Source organism: Gallus gallus, chromosome 19, assembly GCF_016699485.2.
Source record: "Gallus gallus isolate bGalGal1 chromosome 19, bGalGal1.mat.broiler.GRCg7b, whole genome shotgun sequence".
NCBI lineage: Eukaryota > Metazoa > Chordata > Aves > Galliformes > Phasianidae > Gallus > Gallus gallus.
In genome coordinates, this window is record NC_052550.1 from 4,164,906 (window position 1) to 4,187,409 (window position 22,504).

General features: G+C 43.6%; 2 protein-coding genes and 1 long non-coding RNA gene across 24 annotated transcripts in view; 2 read left to right on the top strand and 1 right to left on the bottom strand.

The window, feature by feature from the left end:
- The window catches only part of COL26A1 (collagen type XXVI alpha 1 chain), a 172,285-nt gene extending 167,746 nt beyond the window's left edge, over positions 1-4,539 (top strand). For 8 of the 10 annotated variants that reach the window (XM_015295991.4, XM_046902565.1, XM_015295986.4 and 5 more), the window contains one exon: positions 418-4,539. In XM_015295991.4, the coding sequence (XP_015151477.2) occupies positions 418-590 (173 nt within the window). In that variant the 3' untranslated portion in view covers positions 591-4,539. The remainder of the gene's footprint in view (positions 1-417) is intronic. The other 2 variants (XM_015295988.4, XM_040650348.2) reach the window with 1 other exon arrangement.
- On the bottom strand, positions 2,658-13,146 carry LOC107054787. Its single transcript, XR_005840987.1, has 3 exons — positions 12,971-13,146; positions 7,727-7,893; positions 2,658-7,242 (listed from the first exon to the last, which is right to left on the bottom strand). It is a non-coding gene; the product is annotated as an uncharacterized LOC107054787 (long non-coding RNA).
- HSD3B7 (hydroxy-delta-5-steroid dehydrogenase, 3 beta- and steroid delta-isomerase 7) lies at positions 6,243-20,530 on the top strand. 13 transcript variants are annotated; one of them, XR_005840985.2, is made up of 10 exons: positions 6,243-6,485; positions 8,976-9,131; positions 11,295-11,403; positions 15,460-15,559; positions 16,128-16,290; positions 17,530-17,650; positions 18,382-18,508; positions 18,915-18,991; positions 19,260-19,382; positions 19,455-20,530. XR_005840985.2 is itself a non-coding variant. In XM_040650350.2 (8 exons), the coding sequence occupies exons 1-7, from the start codon at positions 6,338-6,340 to the stop codon at positions 18,497-18,499; spliced, it is 915 nt and encodes a 304-aa protein (XP_040506284.1). In that variant the 5' UTR covers positions 6,243-6,337; the 3' UTR covers positions 18,500-18,508; positions 18,915-20,530. The 13 variants fall into 13 exon arrangements, 4 of the variants coding, with proteins under 4 accessions (XP_040506284.1, XP_040506286.1, XP_040506288.1 ...); XR_006931815.1 differs by having other exon boundaries at positions 18,780-18,991; positions 19,109-20,530; XR_006931816.1 differs by lacking the exon at positions 19,260-19,382 and having other exon boundaries at positions 18,780-18,991; positions 20,137-20,530.
- Positions 20,531-22,504: the final 1,974 nt, after the last annotated feature.

Here is a 22,504-nt window from a genome sequence, read left to right on the forward strand (position 1 = left end):
CCACCTTTACAAGGAGTGAAATGGTACCTCTATCCCCAGGAACATCACTTCTGTGTGACCCCTTGGTAATGCTTTATCCTTCAGTAACAGGAGTCTGTGGGCAATGCTGAGTAGCAGCTGCAGCCCAAGGCAAACTGTGGTCAATAACAGAGCAGTGCTTTTATAAATGAGGTGGCAAATAGGAACAGGAGCTGCTGTGTTGCTTGCAGTAGTAGTATTTACGCAAAGAGTTCAGACAGGGAAAAGGCTAAATATTGGAGTAGTGAGATGGCAGCAAACACGACTTCTTGCTGGACAGAAAGACAGCAGGAGGGACTACACTTCTTCCAGAAGAGGAATCGTTCAGAAAGGCCCATTCACTCCTTCCTTAGCCTCCCCTTTTAAATAGTGCTTTCCCGTGACTTTCTCTCCTTACAGACTCTTTATCTTCCATTGAGCCAGGCTCCGGACAAGACGTGATCCCGGGTTCCCCTCTGCGAAGCAGCATCAAGATCAAGCGTGGAGGACCCCAGCAGCCGCACGCCTACCAGATCCTCTCTTCACTGCTGGATGACAGTGAAGCCAAAAGGAGAAGCAGTCGGATGAAGTAGGAGCATCTCCATCTTCTCCCTGCCCGTCCACCAGTTAAAGATACAGTATCCCAGTGCTTAATTGCAGAGTGCAAATGAAGTGAGTAGGAAGCTCTAGTATTGGCAATTGAGTTTGCTTACCTGGCCAATGCTATGCCCTTATTGCAGGGAGTATCTTACCCATAGCTTGGAGAGGGTCTTATGGACGTTTTTCTTGATTTTGTTATTTTGCCTTTGGAATACCAGATGTCATGTACCCTTGGAAGCTGTTCATAGCAGTGACACCTCCTGAATATGTCTCCAGAATTCAATCATTCTCTTAAAAGCCCTTGAAAGTTGCTCAGTAAAGCCCTGCTTAACTGGCTGACATAATCAATCCCAACTAGGCTCAAAGCCAAACCTTAGCCTTGTCCTTTGGTGTAGTTGGTGGCGTCTGCTTTTGTTTCGACTCCCAGTCAAAGGTAACACTTTCATAGGCCTTTAAACCATTCTTATCTGCAAGGATTTCTCTTAAGCAAAGAACAAATTGGAAAATTCCAGGAACGTTTTAAACTGCTCATCTGAAAATACAGATTACTGTTCAGAATTTAGCATCAACATCTCCACTCTTCATGTTGCTGATTGCATGTGAATGGCATTATTTCTATTGGTGAAAGGGCTTTTGATGAAAACATTCATAGCATACACTGACTTCAATGACATTCGACTGTTTCTGTGAAAATTTAGAGCAGTATGGATGGAATATGATGGAACTGCAATGAAGTTTTACCATGCTGTGTTCATTTTGCTCATACATACAGAGAAAATTAGGTAGCAGCAATAACTATTCTTAGAAATGTTTTGTAATAGTTTCTTAACTCTACATCAATAAGGAAAAGTATTACCACAGGTTTTTTATTCTATGAGTGAATCTTTGCTACTTGAATCCCCAGACACTGTAGCAGCAAATCACACTCTGGGATTAGCCTTGGCAGGAGCTTATCCTGCACTCAGGAGCTAAATACAAAATCATTTTACTATTTGCAATAACAACTTTATGAGGGAAGTCCCAGCATACAAAGTGAAGAGGCTGAACCCCCTTCAGTGACCAGTGAATCTCTTACACCTTCTGTGCAAATCCCATTGGTAAAGCCATTCATGTAGACATTGAATTTTGTTAGAACAGGTAAGACTGATCGATACAACCAATGGTACCATTTTTACTTACATGTATATATACATTTGTCACTGTTCTGTCAAATTTTTAAGTTCAGACCAGAACAAAAGTGAGCAAATTGTTTGTGTTTGTCATCTTAACACATCAGTCACAAACATTTGTTGCATTCTGTGTGCTTCCTAGTGCAAGGTACAGCTATCTGTAAGAGGCAAACTCTACTGCTACAACTATGTTTGTCAAAAGCTCTTGTAGAAAGCAACAACTGTATGGTCCATGCATTCAGGAGCCCTCATCACCCAAAGTGACCTTCCTAAGGTAAAAACACAGCCATGCTATGCTGGAAATGAGCCTTAAAATGAAGGAGTTCTGCCAGTCCATTGGCCGCACATTAAATTGACCTTCTGCATATATCATAAACATACAGAGACATCATAACACCCACATGTTTCCTCTGAAGAGCACTATGTTTTCAGAAATGAAGAGGATAAAGGCTACTTCAGAATGACTGAGTACGCCAAATGGGTTCATTTCTCTGTTCCTTAGAAATCCAACCATCCTTTGCAAAATGGGCAAAATAGCGTAAGTTGATGCTTAGCAAGTAACAGAGAAAACTGTCCACATAGAGAAGCTTCTACTGCTGCACAGCTAAATAGAAAGCTCAGCTCAGGCTGAGGAGAAATAATAGATCGAGCTAAACATGTACGCTGAGCAGGTTGGTGCAAGTCAGAGGCACTGGCTGCATTATGGTTTTCTCATGGCAGATGCAGGAATTAAACCAAACCCAAGCAATCTTTAAAAGGGGAAAGAGTAAAATTCTTTTCACTGTTCCTTTAACTTCAGGGTTGAATTTGGACCAAAAGAACAATGGATCCATTTTCATTTCCCTGGCATTTTGGAGCCTTCACAGTGAATTGAAAGAGAAATTTTTCTCCCTCTGAGTTTGCCCTTATGAATTCCAAGCTATTGCATTAGCTTAATGAGTACTCTCTTCATTTATATTGACTAGGAATTCGGATTTTAAATGAAGAAATTATTTAAAACAAATTAGTGGTAAGATGAAAGGAAATGTAATTGAAGTTGTTTCCAATGAATCCTGCCAAGCCAACAGTCAAAAGATTGGTTAGGTTTGGCTTGCAGCAGTTTTCATTATTGCCTTTTCCAAATCGATTTAAGAGCTACGTCAGCTTTTGCTCTCCACACTTCTTGCTTTGTTACCTGTATCTCTCTTTCATGTGGTACTGTATCTTTAAGTTGGGTTACAGTGGGATTAAACCAACTGGACTTTCCCTCTCATCTGGAGCTTCGTTCATCACTACTTACACAACGGTTGGACCACACTCTTGTACAGTCCCAGTTTAAACAAGTATGCTGTAAAGGTGAACACAGCCTCACACTCAGCTATTAACGGTATTCATGACTAAGCCAACCACTCCAACCACGTTCCCCATCTTAGGCAGGATACTAAGATTCATTTAGCCAGGGCATCTACGCATCTTGCCATGTCTGTGTAACTTAGAGAGTGGATTTATTTGGATGCGTGCTCATTTAGAAATATATTCTAATTGAAATGTTTAGTGCTTTATCTTACCTGCATACTGTGCAATACCATAGTGTGTTCTTTTCCTTTTCTTCCTAAGACTTCTTTGTAATTCTTCATGTTTCTTTGAACGCCAGCGTGTTCTTAACTTGGATCAGTTCTGGTGGTAGAAATGCATTTTCCTTGCCCTGAGCTAACCAGAAGCACATTGCACAACTGAAAATCTTTGCAACTTGTGCACCCTGACGTTCACCAGCAATCTGGTACTCCTGGGAGGGGGAGAATGCTTCTCTCCAGAGTATCCAATTTGCACTTACTGTAAAGAATTGATAGCAACCTGGGGAAAAAAGAATTAATGAGAGAGAAGAACCCTCGTCTGCTCCCACCAGACTCCACAGTAATTTTGCCATCACCTTCCATAGGAACAGGGACAGACCATAACAAGCAGATCCAAGTCTCCAGCTCACAGGAACTGGTGCTGCTTGCAGTGGAGCAGAGCACATGGCTCACATGTGGCTTTCTGAAAGTTTGGCTCTGGGGTTCAGTTTCAATCCCAGTCTCTGCAATGAACTGTTTCAATGTAATGAACCTGACCACTGTGACAAAGGCTTCCAAAAGACAATCAGCTTCTGGAATTACTTGTTAGTACAATATATTGGAAATTCTTTCTCTTCCATGTTTACAGCTTCTGCTTGAGATTACATTCCATGCTTGGTGGTATAGGGGTTAAACTACTTGCAGTTTCCATGATTGCTTTGAAACCAGGCAATTCAAAGGTGCTATAACTGTCCACAGCGCACATTCCCACCCGTAGAAGGAAATGTTAACTTTTTCACTACTTATTTTACACAGTATCTTTTTATTTATATCGGTGTGTTTTGTATGTGTGCAAATGGTCCCATTGTAATAAGCTATACAACATTTGGTCTTTAATAGGGCGGCCACAGGCAGTATTTTGCAGTCGTGTAGTTTCTTAACTTAGATCACGAATAAATAACCTCTTGTGACACGAGTTAATTTATGGCAGGCTCTAATGTTTGTTGTAAACACAACCTGTCTGTTCCACCTCTTGCATGGTTACTTACCTGTTTTCATATCGCTATGTTATTGTTCAAGATACCTATTTCTCTTTATTTGCTATGGGTTTTGTTACTGTATATGGAATGTTTTGTATTCAGCATTTTCGTACAGAGCAGAGTGGGAACAGTATTCAAGAACCCACAAATACCAAAGACCTTTCATGTAATGCACTGACAAATAAACATACTGTAAATGAGTGTGATGTCAGGTGTCCTGTATTTACGAAGTTCAGAGCAAGTTCAAGCAGAATGCATCCTGAAATTAAGGCATCTGTTTTTCTTTCCTGCCATCTCAGCTTTCTCTCACTGTATGTACGGAAGTGTGGGCAGGGAAGGAATGAAGGAAAGAAGGGGAAGAAGGAAAGAAGGGAAGGAAGGAAAGAAGGGAAGGAAGGAAAGAAGGGAAGGAAGGAAAGAAGGGAAGGAAGCCTTGGTAAGCCTTCAAGCAACGTAAAGTTTGCACATCCTGCATTTCAAGGAAGTCCCCATAGCCAAGCATGGCAGGAGATGGCAAAGAACCCAAAGTGTCGTAGGTGACGGGTCTGGTTTCTGAACTTGTTTTTGCTCCCTATTACAAACAGGAGATGTGTAAATCACAGCCAGTTCTCTCCCCACTGATCAGATCACACCATAGATAAGCAGATATCACTATTGTAGTATTGTAAACAATGAGAAATGTCCACAGAGTCAAGGCCTCGACTTCACGCAGAATTTTTTGCAGTGCTGATCAGGAGATGCTCAAGGTAACTTGTTGCCAAACATTCCCATGCAGCACTGCTCCGGGTCCTTCAGGGTGTATTTATCTTGTTTTTGTGTCCAAACACCTCCAACTGATATATTTATGCTTGCACATGTCCCCTGAGGGAAGGCAGGGCTGTTAATCACTACCTTACAGATTGGGAGTTGCTGGATAAAAGGCCAAATTAATTTCTTGGGACGTTTGTGGCTGCACTGGTCTGCCAAGTACCAATTAACATCAGGTCTGTGCTGGTCTCTGGGCCTTTGTGGCCAGGGACTGTAATCATGGGGGAAATGGTTCTTTTCCCAGTGCTTAACACAGCACAAGGAAAATCAATGGCAGAGTTAACAGCTTGCACTTCTAGCAGGAGCCATCCCCAAAACACACACAGGCAAAATACTGATAGCCTTTGAATAAACCATCTTAACCCTTCAATCCCATTTTTTATCCACACGACAAACTGGATAACACATGTCCATAGTTCAGCAAGGAAAAGGTATATTAGGCACTGTCCATTAAATAAAACACAACAGTCCGCTCTTAACAATGACAGTGATTAATTACTGCAACAATTTGCCAGAAGATGTGGTACAGCCTTTGCTACTACACATTTTTCAAATTAAGTGGACTTTCTCCTCCTAATTATGTGTATGTGTGTATGTGTGTCCGTATATTCCAATTCCAGGCAGAATTAATTCAGCAAAGCCATACCATTGCCATCATGGACATTACAAATGCCCATTGTTGAACCTGCCTCCATTACGTGCAGTCCCGCACAGCGCTGGGTAGATCTGCTGCTGTTTCACCATCTATACAAATTCATTAGCTTTTTAGTAGCTTCATACTAAATGAGGGATGCCCGGAGCACACCTCCAGGACGTGCACTCTTTGCACAGCCCCCAGAGGTCCAAGCTGTGCCAACTGACCATGAAAAACACTCAGTGTGGCAACTGTGGGCTGAGATTGGCCAAGGACCAAGACAAGCTGGAGGTGTCCCACTGATCCTACACCACTGAGTGGAAGGGAAAGGCTGAGTCAGAATGACCAGAGCAGTGTGCAGCACCACTATGGCTGTGCCAGCAAAAAGCTGACTTATGTATAACTGGATGGAGTTAATGTTCAGCCAATAACACTAACACTGTGAAGGTTAGACTTCAGACTTAGATCAGAAAACATATTGGCTGAGATCAACAGTGCGCGATAGGATCTCAGCCACAGCCTTCTCTCTGCTCCTCAACCACAAAAACGTCCTCAGAAATGGATGGAGCCCAGATCTACCTGGTGACAGGAGGATGTGGTTTTATTGGGGAAAAGATCACAGAGCTCCTGTCTCAACAAGACTACATCAAAGAAGTCAGAGTTTTTGATTCAGTAGCAAGAAAAGAAGTAGAAAAATTTGCCACAGGTAAGAAAAGGGCATTAACTTGAATTTAGCAGCCATAACCCTCCCTTTCAGGACAGGTGGTATTATGCTGGAGATGCCAGTTAGGGGCATGGGGTGGGAACATGGATTGAACAGACAAAACCCATGTTCCTGACGTGCTGCAATAGCTAAAAATTCCCCACAGAAAAACCCGTAAGGCAGATAATAATAGAAGCAAGCTCAGCATCTGCTACAGATATTGTGAAATAAATTACTGTAATTGTGAGAGAAACCTATAGCCAATGTGCTGTGCTTAAAATGGAAGAGGTGAGGCTCAGTAAACACGCTCAAAGATATTAAATTATTCAATTTGATCACATTCTGAATGCTGCCTTCTGATGTTTCACCAGAACTGATTACAGTGAGATATGTAGGGGAGAAGCAACTCGTTTTACTGGATTTGGGAATACCCACCCCAAACAAGCCAACACAGCTCATATGGCTTGGCAGGGTTAGCAGTGGGCTGGGGCTCCCTCTCTGACTGCCCAACCCCACAGCTTGCTTCCAATGAAAGAGTAAAAATGGCACAGTGTTTTTTAATAACAATCTTCACAATTTGAAAGCCTACCTCTGTACTGCTTTCTCCTTTAGGTTAGGAAGGGCTGTGGTGCTTCTTTCTTTTCCATAGCTGACAATTCTGCATCCCTGGGCACTTGCATTGCTCTCTTCTGGAAAAGTGTCACTGAGGGCAGGACAGAGGCCAGCTGTGGCATTCCCAGTGCTGAGTAAAGCAGAAGAACTGCATAGAATCATACAGTCATTAAGGTTGGAAAGACCACTAAGATCACCCAGCCCAACCATCAACCCATCACCACACCACTAACGGTGTCCCTCAGTGCCACATCTACTCTTCTCTTGCAAACCCCCAGGGACAGTGACTCCACCACCTCCCTGGGCAGCCTGTGCTGATATCTCACCATTTGTTTCTTCAGTCTTGCACACTAATCCCTATCCTTGCCTGTCAATACAATTATGCCTTTTTCCCAGTTGCAAGTCCCTGCCAAGAAGTGATCTGGCCCAAACCAATTATTGCATGAGGTAGGTTGGGCCTGTTGCCTTTTCCCTACTACACCCATTATCTTCTCTTTGTCCCTATCTCTATCAGCTCATACTCTAATCATCCAGCATACTTTGAGACCCTCCCATTTAACATTACCTGCTGATTTAACAAATATGCCACATTCTTGATAAAACAATAAAAAGACCTTGGGGTAGCTACCTACCACAGCTGGCAGTTCCCTTGGGGAGGTAATTCAGCTTCGTGCTCACCCTGATGTGGCTTACTGGGATCGCGTTTGACTGACTTGCTTATGGGAACGACAAGGAGTCTCCAGACCCCTTCTGAAATCAAGACAGATGACGTTGACCTGCTCTCTTACGTCCACGTGTCCTAAGAACAGAAGAGATTTATCTGACATGATCCGTTCTTGACAAAGCCACGTCAGTTGCTACTATTCTCCTGGTTATCCCGTGGGTACTTACACACATATCCTTTAAGCAAGCGTTCCTGAAATTCCTGGTGTTGATATTAAGCCTTTCCAAATCTTCCTGGCTCTTATTTTACCTCCTTTCTAAATACAGGTGTTTCAGTTGCACTACTTCAGTGTTCTACTGCCTCCACCAAAGGTTCTCTGAAGTATGTGATAAAGCAGTAAGCCTGCACTTACATCAATTAGCAGCCCTGGATAATGCACATCAGGCCTTAACAGTCTGCAGATTTCTCTTGGTGCTTGCCACCTCCCTGCTTATCCCTGACTGTTCTTTTACTGGTCTTAATTACACCCGGCTGCCTTAAGACAGGTGATCAGAATGAAGCCATGTGACACTTCAGCCCAGCAGGCTCATGTGAAAGCATGACAATTAGTGGTAGATGCCAGCAACAACCATGTTTAGAACAGCTATTCTGAGACACAAAAGAGGGGGAAGGAGGAAAACAAGCCAGACTTCTCAGTGGCTCAAAGGAAGGAATTTCCTACAAAACTTCCACTGATATATGGTATTATTTTCCCTCACCCACCTATAAGTATTTGCAATTTAAATAGAGCTCTGGGCAATATCCCTCAAGCTTGCTTAGTGCTACTCCCACCATGCTCTAGATGTCTTCTTCATGTGTCCCAGAGTAAGTCCTCAGCCAGCCCCAGCTCAGGCCCAGCAGTCTCCCCATGTAGCTCAGTGCTATCCTCGACTCCATGTGAGATCTCAATGACAGTTGCTGTTATTCTGACCCACAGCTGGTGTAAACTGGCAAAGTGCTGCACTGAATTAAACCAGATGTGTATTTGGTTTCTTGGGGTTCATGAAATGGAGATGTATTTCCCCTCAGGGCAATGTATTCCAATAGTATTATTGGCAAGCTGCTCCTTGCCCTGCTGAGAAGAAAGCTTTCCAGGCAGGATCCTCATTCTGCAGGAATGTGAAGATGCTGTTTTGTATTTTTTCCCCTGCATCTATGCTTATATTATTCTTCTCCAGCTACCACTCATGTGACAGTGATGAAAGGAGACATTCGAGACTACAATCTGCTCCTTGCTGCCATGCAGGGCGTTCACGTGGTTATCCACACAGCTGCTATTGTGGACTGCAGAAACATGTTGCCCTTTTGGGAAATGAAAGCTGTCAATGTTGGGGGTAAGTTCTTTAAAAGGAGCAATTGAGCAAAATGCATCCTTAGAATCGTAGAATCATTAAGGTTGAGACAGACCTCTAACATCAGGTAGTCCAACTGTCCACTCACCACCACCAGTATTTCCCACTGCCCACGTCCCTCAGTGCCACATCTCCACAGCTCTGGATCACCTCCAGGGATGGTGACCCCACCACCTCCCTGGGCGGCTGTGCCACTGCATCATCACCCTTCCTGAGAAGTTTTTCCTAATATCCAGCCTTAAACACACACGCTTTGGTCATGCAAGACACTACAAGTCATGCAAGACACTACAATACTCTGATTTAACGTTTGTGTGTCCTCTGAATTTGCAAAGTTAAATCTGGACCCAGACATTTGGTAAGTTATTCTGATCAAGGACATAACTTTCACTAATAGTACTGATTCAGAACATAGCTATAGTGGTAGGAAACTGTTTGGTAAGTGAGAAAGACATCAATTAAAGTGAAGTTCACACAGAGGGTGGTGACGCACTGGAACAGGTTGCCAAAGGAGGCTGTGGATGCCCCATCCCTGGAGGCATTCAAGGCCAGGCTGGATGTGGCTCTGGGCAGCCTGGTCTGCTTATTGGTGACCCTGCACACAGCAGGGGGTTGAAACTCGATGAACATTGTGGTCCTTTTCAACCCGGGCCATTCTATGATTCTATGAAGTTAAATTAAAGTGATGCTATTTCTAACTATCATACATCTACATGCCACACCTAGCCAAGAGCTGCACAGCATTTTCCTCCTATCACCAAGAGCTGATTCCATGCTAGGTGCAAGATTTGATTAAAGAAAACTTGTTCATCAATCTCAGAAATAAGCACAGTCTATAAAAACAATGAAATCCCAATTGCAGCAGCACATGCATACATACACATGAATTGCCAACCTGGTAACTGCTTAGGGCTCCTACTGCTTGCTGATGCATTCAAGGGCAACATTAAACTACATTGCTGTAGTTGTTTCCAAAACCAGATGCTTTTAAGAGCCTGTACTGTGTGAGCACACCAAGGATACTCAGAGCCAGAGGGTTCCCACTGCCTTTTAGTGGCTTTGTGAGATCTTCCTCTTCACTGCCAGCTTGCTGCCTTCCCTTGGATGGCTTCATACAGATGTCTCTCCCTACGTTGGGCTGCTGCCTCCACTGGGACGGGTCAAAATCTGGAGCTGAAAGATAAGTCTAAGGTTTTCCATTCATCATTGCGGATAGAACAAGAATGCTGAACTGTATTTCATACCCACTGTGGAATTCATGGAAGAGAAAAGAGTCAGGACAGGTCAACTATATCATCCTAGCTGGCTCCTGTATAATTCAGGTCACAGAAATTCACCCAATGACTGCCTTAAGCACAACAATTTGTGGATAAACTGAACAGCCAAAAGACTTTTTTGCCTAGGATTAGGAACTGCAAGTTAATGGGCTATCTATCAAGTCTTTTGGCAAATCTTAACGGTGCTTAAGAATATTAGTGGGGCTATAGTTAATTACTATTGCTAGCAAAAATTTAACATCCTTGTTTTGCTTTGATACCCTCTTCTGCTTCAACCACTGGTTTCTGAATCCTTGACTAGATTGAGGAGCCCATTTAGTCACTTAGTCTTTTAAATCTGCTTTTTGTTAAGCTGAATGATGTTAACTCATCTGTTTCCAATGATATTTATCAACAGAGGTTCTCAGTAACTTTATACAGTGATAGATTAATGGAGAAGTAAATTATTTTCCACTGGTCTTCATACTGACTTATGTTCTCTGAAATTCTCCTAAATTCAGGACTTGCTTGATAATTTTACCAGGAGTCTGTTGCAATGGATTTCCCCCTTCAGTTACCAGTCACTTCTACAGAGCAGTATATGCAACTAAAACACCAATTCTTGTGCCAGAAGGCTGCAATTCACCATGTTGCCTATGCAGTTGTTAATAACCGTAGAGACCATCGCATTATAACTAAAACTGTAGCTGCTGCTCTCGTGTTATAAACCATCCATACCTGGGCAATTATACCCAAGGGACAACAGCTTTAACCTATGGGTTTTTTGGCTATGAAAAGGATGGATCTATTTCAAATCTGGAAATCTCATAGGAGTTGTATAATAGAAACCAAAGTAGTTAATATTTGTCCTTCTCAAACTACCTCACAGGCACTGAAAATGTGTTAAGGGCCTGCTGTGCCCTGAACATCCCATATGTTGTCTACACAAGCTCCATTGCTGCGGTGGGACCCAACATTTTGCACGAGCCCATGCTCAGGTAAGGCCCAACACATCATTTTCATCCCTATGGATTTTTGCTATGGATCCAAAGCAGAACATGTGTGCTCCCATTCCTGTTGATTCCTTCACTCCTTTGTGAAAATCACACAAAATTCCAACCTAAATGTGAACAGCATTGGATACCCCTCACTGAAAGAGTTGGTTGCGAGACGTAGGACTTAACAGCACCTCCAGGCTATCTTCCATGTATGGACCTGTTCTTCTCATCACTAAAATCAGTTTGGCATTGGATCTCGGCTGCTCAGGGTTTGACAAGGCCAAGTTTTACCTTGCTGCTGGGTAAAAGTTTTTTTCTCTCCATCACATTGAATTCGCCCAAAGGGTTGGTGATGCTCCATCACAGACCCACTTTCCCTCCCTTGTTAACCCCACAGTGAATTGCTAGCAAACCTGTGGCAAGCTCCTAGTATCAAAAGAGATTGAATGTGCTCAGACTATTTCAGCACTACCTCAGAAGAAGGTTAGTTTGTCACACAGTCTTAGAACACAGCTGCATTTGATGTATAAATGCTTTGCAGTATTGATGTGTAGTTACACTGACCCATGAATGTCATCCTATCCCTCAAAATACCTTTTCCTGGTGAAAGGTAACTCTTCCACTCCCTGTTTCTGGGCACATGCTCAATCCATCTCTTCCACCAAGACTGACCCACAGACCCAGAAGCAGTAGAGCTTTGGAAGCCCTCCAAGGCAAAGATGGCATTTGGAACAACACAAAAGCAAAGGTTGAAATTACAAGTTGGTATTGCTGTTCCTATCTTTGATTTCCAGAATGGACCCCCACAGTCAGCTGACACTGCTGTTCAGGACCTGGATACCTTTGGTACATAAAACTGTACATAAAACTTGGACACATAAAACTGTAAGGCTTCTTGATAATTTGCACAGACTGCTCAAACCGTGCAAGTTTGTGTGCAGGGGGATCTGGCTCAAAATCAAGTTGTTTCTCTACAGGCAGTCAGTCTAGACACAGCTGGCTTCAGTGACTGGGCTCTAGCAATTGGAGTTTGAGTAGAAAGGCTGCTTAAGACATAACTTAAAATGACCAACAAGCTTAAGTTTCATACTTACAAGTAAGCTAAGCGTAACATAGTTGTTCTGAAGAGCATTTAAGTACCCAAATCCATAGAAATAAATGCCTCTCATATGAAAAAGTCCCTGAGAACAAGAAACCTCAACTCACTTGGGAGCATGAGCACTAGAAGCTCTAGTATTAATGAAAGGCTATGGAATTTGGTTATTGACATACCTAAATCACTTCTAAAAACAAACGTATGTGTATGTCCTTGTTAGAATTATAGTCCTGTGACTTGAGATGCATGTAAATAGGTGTTTTGGAAAAGATCTGTGGTAGATATCCCAAATGTTGCTTGAGAGGACAGTTCCTTGCCTTGGAGTCATGCTTTCGTGGGTGCAAACAAAAACCCATCACAGAACATATGCACATATGAACATCCTCTCCCCACTAACTCCCAACTCTTTCCTGCCACAAATGCTAATAAAACCACCAACTAGAGCCTGTAACTTGCTTTTCAAAAACATACCCGTGTTCTCCCATCGTGCTGTGAGAAGGAAGCCTGTTTGTCAGAGTGGTTCTTCTCCAAAGATTTTCACTTTTAACTCCTGGAATTAAAGCGAGAGAAGAGTCAAAAATTACACAGCTTGTCTCAGTAGGGAGCCTAGTAGGTACTGGAAGGCAACATAACATGGCTCTGTTTGGTACAGCTGCCCAGGGAGGTGGTGGGGTCACCATTCGTGGAGGTGTTCCAGAACCATGGAGATGTGGCACTGAGGGATGTGCTCAGTGTGCATGTTGGGGTGGGCTGGGGTTGGATTTGGGCGCCTTGGGGATCTTCTCTGATCTTAATGATTCTGTGAATCTCTTGAGGGACTTGATGATAGAGGTCTGCCCAATTTTAATGACCTTATGGCTGAAAGCAAAGGTGATGCAGTTTCCCTATCCCCACCCAATTTGTTCTGCTCTTCTTTGCAGCCTGTGATCAAGCTTGCCTTACTTTTTTACTCTGTCCCCTTTCTCTACCACTCCTTGTATAATTTTATTTAACTCACTTTTTGGTGCTGGGGAACTGACACAGACAAAGCATGATTAGTCTCTGGACAGGGTGATGGGTGCAGGGATAATGCTCACACCTCAGCATCCTACAATAATAGAAAATGCCTCTGTCAGTCTCAATCCCTCTGAGACAGCCACCACTGAGATACCTTCTGACAATGCTGCTCCAGTCTTATTAGCGTTCAGTTATCTGTGATCGTTTTGAAAAGCAAGAGCATTATGCTGAGCTCTTTGTTACTACCAAGCTTCAAAAGGGGTGGGGGAAGGAAAACAGGAGCAGAGCTCCGCAGCCCAGAACAGCAGGCAGGCTGCCCCTTTGTGAAGCTTCACAAGGCAAAAAAAGAAATTCAGATAGAAAAAAAGAAAGCAATTAAAACAAGAACTTCCAGATAACCCCCCTAATTGTCTTGGGCCTCTCTCAGGCTCTCAGCAAACCGTGCACAATCAATCTTTTACTGTGCTTGTTTGCTGGTTTGTCTCCTGTTCATCACCTGTAAACACGGGGAGGGGACGAGGGTTTGTGCTACAAGCCTGTGTGCATGGGGATGCTGAGTTTTTGAGGCTCCTCATTTATTTCTGTTGCTCTCAGCTGAGATATCTGATGCACGAGGTACTGACTGAAGAAAGGCAATAGCATTATCCATGTTTTACATGCGGTGATATGAAAAGAGCAAGCAAGTTGCCCAAGGTCAAAGCAGAAGCCTGAGTCAGAGCTTGCTCTCCTGTGGCCCAGCGCTTAACAAAAAGACCTCTGCTGCAGATTTGCTGCCTGACCTTGTCACAGGCCACTTAGCCCTTCCTTAAAGTGCATTTGAACCCTGTCTGTGAAAGGGGAGAGATGGTTCCACATCACATTGCTTTGGGTGCTCTACACCTGGCACAGTTCAGTGTTTGCCTAGGGTGAACTTCTGTAGGACAGCAAAATAGTCAGCAAATAGATGTGAAAGTGTGAGGGAAGTCTTTGAAATCTCCTGGAGCACACTGAATGGGGAGAGAGCCTGCGCATGCAGCAGGGAGCGAGTGGACACATGGTCTGCAAGTATGGTCCCTCCAATGCTCCAAACGAGACTTCTTTGCTCTCCGACAAATCCACAGCCCCCTAATCAACCTAACCAATCCTGGAATGGACTAATATTAAGCTAGAATGGGACAGGAACACCCATGCCTTTGGGGGGAATGGAGCTGCTTTCTTGGTTCTCCTTGGAATTATTTCAGGACCTGTGAAGGCAGTTACATGTTGGGTCCCATTGACTTAGGAGACACATCCAGTCGAGGAGCATGTTGTCTTCCTCCACAGTGGCAACCAGGGGTCCCCAGCACAGCTCCAAGACCTGCCTGGCCTAATTCAGGGACCTGGTTTTCTGCTCGTCCCCTTAAACATAATCTGCTGGGGCAGATAAAGGGTACCTCAGCACAAATCTGGTGATTGCACATCTTCCAGGAGCTCTTTTGCATCACCAGCAAACGCCTCCCAACTCTAATCAACAATATGAGAAAATGAAGGTGCAGCTTCTTTTAGTTTAAAGCTCACAAGAGGCTTCTTGCTACCTCTAATGAAAAAAAAAACAAAAAAAAACCAGGACTGCTCTCATTTTCCTGCCCTCCATCATCTTGTGCTCTTTCCACCTTGTTCAGCCACTTGAGATTTGCTTAGAAAGGTAACTGTGTGTCCTTCTAATTTCCCTGCCAGAATACTGTTTGCTTCAATCACACAAAAGCAAATTCACCTCTCAGAGATGAAACCACTGCTCTCATACAAACCTGTTTTTGCCTAACGCTACAGAATCACTTGTTATTTCTGGAGGCTTTATTTCTCCTGAGCTGCAGTAAGGATCTTAGCACTGCATGACTCACCGTCAAAACTTATACACTGCAAAGTAGGGGTTAAAGTAAATCACACAGAGACAAACGTCTCCCAGCCCTGGACTCCAGGGTCACTCACATCTCAATCTATTTCAGAGGAAACGAGGACACCAAATACAGCGGGGAAGTGGAGCTACCGTATGGGAAGACAAAGGCCATAGCAGAAAGACTTGTATTAGAAGCCAATGGGAAAAAGGTAAAACAAACAAACAAACAAAAAAAAAACAATTGTGGCATCCATGGGGTTTCAGCACAGGATGAGCAGAAGCAGAGCGCTGGTTAGAAAGAATCATAGAGTAGAATCATAGAATCATTAAAAGTTGAAAAAAGACCTCTAGGATCATCCAAGTCCAACCACCCATCTACCACCAAGACCCACAAGTTGTACCTCTCTATGGCTTCTTTGATAGGGTGTATTCACCACGTTGCCCCAAGATCACCAAAGACCGATATGCCCACAGCATCACAGAGCTGCCACGTATTTGCAGGGTTGAGTTGCTCTGCCCTCTGTGCTCTATTCTCAAAGTCCACCAAAGGAGTGAAGCTTTGGAAAGCACTGTGTTAAATTACAGTTTGCAAAACCAGGTTCACCTGGTGCACAAAGATGTATTTTCAGACATACCTGTGTGATTTAAGAATCAAAAGTTTGAATCCTCCAGCCCAATTTCCCCAAGTATTTTGGTTTCATCTTCCCACCAAAGATCACTGTGGAAGATTCTACCTTCGAACCCATCACTTCCTAATACTCCTCCCTGACTTTTCAGCTCAGCAACGGTGGTAAACTTCTAACCTGCGTCATCCGTGCAAACACAGTATATGGGGAGAAAGCAATGTTCCTTCACGAGTTGTATTTGTCTGCTAAAGCCCATAATGGCGTGTTGAACTATCTGGAGCCTGAACACACAGAGCGCAATTCCACGTATGTGGGTGAGTGAGTGATGGATCTCTGTACGTTGTGCTACCAGGCTGCTTTGGCCACAGGGGATTTTGCATGTCGACTTACCTGTAATCCTTGAACACAGAAAGATGAGCATAGTGACTGAGTGTAAATAATTCTATAACCACAAAACTCAGCCTGGCTAAAAGAATTTATGAAACAGTTGTTTACATTCTATTGTTTTCATAGAATCATTAAGGTTGCAAAGGCCACCAAGACCACCCAGTCCAACCATCAACCCAATGGCTGTGACCAATCTAGACCATAGCACTCAGTGCAACATTCACCCTTGAAAATCAACAGGGAAGGGTTTTCTTTTTTTAATTCCCCTCAATGTACGGAAAAATGCTGTTTAGAAAACTGAAAAATAGCAGAAAAGAGTACAAGAGTTCTATTTTTTTCTTTTTCTGAGGCAATGTTTCAAGAAATCTATGGAGGAAGAGAGAAATTCGGGGAATATCTCTACAGCATTTTTTTGTTTGTTTGAAAAGACAGGTTTACTTGCAAGAAATTAAGCCAGCTATTTATAAAATTAGGAAAGGCATTTGTTGTAAAAAAAAAAGACTGTACTGCAGAACTGATCTTTGGGAGCATGACAGAGTGCTCCCTAAACCTCTCAAAATCACAGAATCATTGAGGTTGGAAAAGACCTCTAAGATCACCCAGCCCAACCATCCATCTGCCATCAATATTGCCCACTGACCATCTGAAGTACCACGCCTGGAGTAGTTTGCTGTTGCACTGAATGCATTACAGGAGGAGTACAATTCACCACTCAATCATGCGGGGCTTCAGTTATTTCTGCAAAGCTCACATGTCCTTTTCCAAAAGTGCAGATAACAGTGCTTTGAAATTGCTGTTACAGTGGAATCAGGCCTGGATAAATCAAATGACTTCTTCAAAGGCGCACAGCAGAGCCAGGAATAAAACCCGTGAGCTCTGCCTCCCATTCATCCTGATCCCACTACAAAACACTGCCCTTTTGCTTCGCGTGAACCCGTGTCACAAGGAACGTTAATTGTCCAGCTCAAAGGGGAAACCAAAGGTTGAAAGGACCTTTGAGGTCTGAATTAACTACTCCACCCCTCCTCAGTACAGCTGAGCACACGACAAGTGCCATCCCTACATCACAGCACTGCAGTTGGGATCTGATGCTCTCACTCCCACAGTAAATAGGCAAATGTCGCTCCTCCTGAGCACCTGTTTCTCTCCTCCTCTTGTTTCTCCAGGGAATGTCGCATGGATGCACGTTCTCGCAGCCAGGCACCTGCAGCTGAAACCAGACATACTCGCCGGGCAGGTGTATTATTCCTATGATGACACTCCGACAACAAAAAGTTTTCTGATCAGGTATCAGCTCATGTCCTGTATGGACCCCTCAATAAGACTGGGCTCACACATCCCATACTGGAAGATGTGGTTGCTGATACACCTGCACAGGATAATCGAGGTCATCCTGTCCCCTTTCTGGAAGCTACGGCCTTCCCTAAACTTCCCTTTGCTGCACACGATAGTCACCACCTTTTCCTATGAGACAGACAAAGCCTTCAGGCACTTTGGGTACAAGCCCCTCTACAGCTGGCAGGAGAGCAAGCTCCGAACGGCGCGGTGGCTGGAAAAGGCTGTGGGGAACCCATCCCTTCAGTGATGGAAAGGACCCTTCCTAAAGATCCTGTCATCCTTCATACGTGGCCTATTACATCTGTTTTGAAATATTATCCCTATAAAAATAAACTCCCATTCCCTTGCACTGACAGCGCAGGGGTTGACTTGCATTCCAGCCCCATGGTTGGATGTCTACAAGCTCAGGCAGTTTGCAGTTGAGCTCGGAGAAATGGGCTGTTTTTTACAGCAGTGGTTAAAATCCAAAATTAATTCTGTCGGTTTGAGACTGTTTAAGTACTTCTGTGTTCCGTGAACGTGTAATCATCTCTTGAGTTTTCCTACAGTTGAAGTGTACATATGCACAAATAAAAGCTCATTTTAATTACTTCCCTAATCCTCCTGGAAAAAAAATAAAATAGAAGCAAGTTTCAGCATGGCATCCCTGATAGAAATGATTGAGATTTGCTTCTTGTTAGTCATAGTAATTACCCTGGAAAGGAAGCGAAGGAATACGCTGGGAGCTGCCAAGTGAACTCCATGGAAATTCACTCGCAGGAGAGTCCTTTGCAAAATGAGCTTCCAAACCAAAAATAATTTGCTCAGGTAATTCGTGAATAATTTCATATGACAAATAAATGTGGGGCAAAGCATTGCAATCTGTTATAGAGAATCTGGGAAGGTGAACCGCGCAAGTTATGGAATCACAGAACGGTTTGAGTTGGAGTGGACCCTTCAGTGCCATCTGGTCCCACTCCCTGCAATGGACAGAGATGCCCACAGCCCTCAATTCCTCACTTTTTTACTCCAATAATTTGTGCAGAGAGGTTTTTAGTAAGGTGATCAGTAAGATTGCTGCCCTTTGTTTCATTAACAGTTGTCTTTGCAACTTTCTGCTATCAATTAAATGCTAAATGATGCCTTGCTGAGAACGTGACAGAGAAATATATACCCAATTCCTTGAGCACATTGCCAGAGCTTTGCTAAGGTATGACTACGTTGACCTCAACAGGTTTTAATGCTTCTGAAACCTCGGTTTTATCTTGCCAAAAAAGAGCCACTGGGTGGAGCTGCAAGTCTGTCAGACAGGTAAGTTGGGTTCCAGCCTTGCAGCAGCTTTTGCTGGAGCTGTTTTTGTCGAGAGCTCCAAGAACTGCCCAGACAGCAATGCTGATGGATGGTCCTGGGGTCTGGGTCTGTCCTCAGTCTGCAGTACTTGGAGCCCTGGACACCCCTCGGCTGCCTGGACGCATTCATCTTTTTATCCTCATGTAGTTGTGTCATCAAAGAGACCAAGGAAATTATTTTTTCCGTTCATAACTTCTTAGAAAAGAATCAAAGTTTGCTTTTAACTTAGCAAAATATAATGAAATGCGGCACTCTGACCTTTGAGAGAACTGGCCTAAGTACAAGAGCTGACGATTCCAGTCCCGCTCGGAGCCTCTGGCACATTCCTTTGTGGGCTATGGAGCTGCTGAAGGTACCAAGAGGTGTAATTGTCAAACCCCGGTCCCACTCCAGCAACCAACCTTACGAGCTTGCCTCCTTTCAGAAACCTTACTGGGAATCTCCTCTTCCTGTCCTGCCCATCATCACCCAGGGTTCTGATGTTTATCAGGACACAGATGACACGAAGGATAAGGAGCAGGCATTTTTCAAAAGGACCTGAATCATTCACCGCCTTAACTCTTTCCATACCTACCCACCAACCAAGCTTTGACAAAAGCCAGCGGAAGATTCCCTTTCCCCGCACACAGAGCAGAAGTTGGGGGGAAAAAGTTAGACAGCAAAGCCTCTGTACTGCTTTCCAAAAAGATGAGTAAGCTTCCTTTGGCTGTGCTGCAGCTTGGCTCCCCCCGGGTTGTGCTGCTGCAGACTTCCTGCTTGATCCTTGATTTTATCAGATTGTAACTTGTTTTCTCCTGGCAGTGCTTTCATTCTTTCTACTGCACTGGGTTGTCATTGGCTTTTCCTTGCAGGGTCTCAGCCCTATTATGTAACAGCAGCAGCAAAAATAAAAGGGGGTGGGGGGGAATAATTCAGATCTGTTTCTACTTCTGGAGAGGAGCCTTTGTGCACAATTACTCATCCAAGAGATTCAGCAGGTATAACTGCTTCCCCCAGGGGCTCCATTATATAATTGGATTTCAGCCATACAAATTAAATCCTATCTTACCCCTTAGTTAAGCCAGGCAGTAAGTATTTAATGCTAATATCCTTAACAACTATTGCAGGGAGAAGCAGAGATGAAGCACAGAGGAGACAGATGCGAGTGTCCCTACTGGAGCAGAGCGAGGATGAACACTGACAAAGACACCTGCTATTTTTTAGAGCTGCCTGCACTTCCCCAGTGCGATCCATGGCGTCTGCTGGAGGAGCTGTCTGGGCTGGAAAGTGGCTTTCCCTTCATTTTCCACCCTGCAGTGTTCCCGTGTGTGCGCTGAGCGCTCATCCCCCCTCAACACACATACAGTTCAAAGAGCCTCACGCCTAACCCTGTTTGAGTTTCTATGGTAGTCTCTGTTCTTGTGCAACGTCTGAAAGGAGCGAGTTTAGTAATATTAAAACTCCAGCCAAACACACAAACAGGCAAAGAATCCACAAATTAAAAAGAAAATCTTAACCGAATTACTCATTCATCTGCATTTTCTATTGCGTTCTGTCTTCTCCAGGCATGTTTCCTTTAGACAAAGCCCTCTGGGCAGAGACCATCTCTTTTGGTGTCTGGTGCATCAGTCACATAGTTAGTGCATAGTAATAAAGGAAAATAGATTCATGGTAGGAGTTAAACCAGTCAGTCTGGTACCGTAATTGGAACATAATCTCATATTGACAGTATTTAACACAGGATGCGCAGGGAACAGATGGCAGCGCGCCAGGCCTCAATCGTTCAGCAAACATTGGAAAGATATTTTCCAAGTCCAGCTTCTGAGCCTCATCTCCGATATCGGAAGCTGCTCTGCCCCAGACAGGACCAGATCTACTCACTGATCCTGCAAAAAGCCCAGCACACCCATGTCCTTCGGAGCTCATGGACCACTTGGCTGGCAGCGCTTCCATTGCCAACTATCTTACAAACGCTCAGAGAGATGTGAAAAAGGATCGAGGGCAAAAGGCTCCGAGGTCCATTGGCACAATCATGCACTCCCTCTCCTTCCATAGAGACCACGACCATGACATGCAGTTGGAAGTGGGTGATCTTTAAGGTCCCCTCCAACCCAAGCCATCCTATGATTCTGTGTCCAAGATGCACCTCACAGCATGGCGTGACAATGTGGGTGCAGGCAAACTCGGCTTTCCAAGGGTAAGGGAGCATGCCTCGCTTCCTATATCTGCTATGGAAACTTTAAATTGATTTTTCTCCATTTTGCCAATTAATTCCCATTAATCAAATTACTGTACAATGCCTCACTGTAATTCACAAGTTTTATGTATTATAGGAATAAAATTGCACATATATTTTTATGTGATTTTCATTTAATTGAATTCCAAGGAGATTTATCTCCTGGGTTATTAATAAATCTTAATATGGCCTATAACACTCAATTGATATTTAATTAACCTGCAATAACTGCCTTGTAAAATGTAAATTAAATGCTTTATTTTTCTAGGCATATAACGTTAAATCAAATTCTTAATTCTACCAGCCAAGCAAAAAGGGGTGGGGGCAGAACCAGACTGCAGGCTGCAAAACCTGAGACCTGAAAACATTTCATGCTTAAAGAGGTTCAGAATGGAAACGTGTTTTGCAATCACTTCTCCCAAGGAAGTACTTCTCCACCGTCTCCCCACCTTCAAAGTTCAGAAGTATCTGAGTGGATTTAGATGAAACACCGGAATCTCAGGAGACTTAAAGAGAAGAGAGAGAGGCCCATTATTAATAATAAGGGTGCAAATTCCCATATGTATTGTGGGATTTGGCATTTTTCTTAAAGTCTTGGCTCCCAGGATCACATTATCAAATGAGAATGTCAATTTTCATTTAAAAATAAAAAAAGGGAAGATGTTAAAGCCCTTTGATAGGGGGAAAAGTTTGCAAACCTGAATGTCAAAGGCATGAGAACTAAGAGACAAAAATACATAAAATTTGATCCTTATCTTTAAAAGTATCAGAACTTTTTGAGAGACCTGAGATGGCAGAGAACAGGGAGGTGGCAACAAATGATCAAAACAGCCTTTGCAAGAAAACATGAGAACAGCCCAAATTATGTTTTAAGATCAAACTGCTCTCCTCCCCCTCCCCTAGCAATTTACATAGATCTCCATTAAGTGCTCCAAACTGCATCAACAACTATTTCTGATTTCAAAACCAGGAGAGCTTGCTACCTTTGTAAAGTGATTTCAAAACTTCAGGTAGCTATGACTGTCCACAATTCATAGGCCTGTAAAGTTCTACTGCTATAGCACCTGAAGTTAGGAGATATAAACATATTCAATGTACTGAGTAGCAAATCTGTCTTAAAATCATAGAATGGTTTATGTTGGAAGGGATCTTTAAGATCATCCAGTTCCAACGCCCTGCTATAGGCAAAGACACCTCCCTCTGGCCCGGGTTGCTCACAGCCCCATCCAACCTGGCCTTGAGTGCTTCCAGGGCATCCA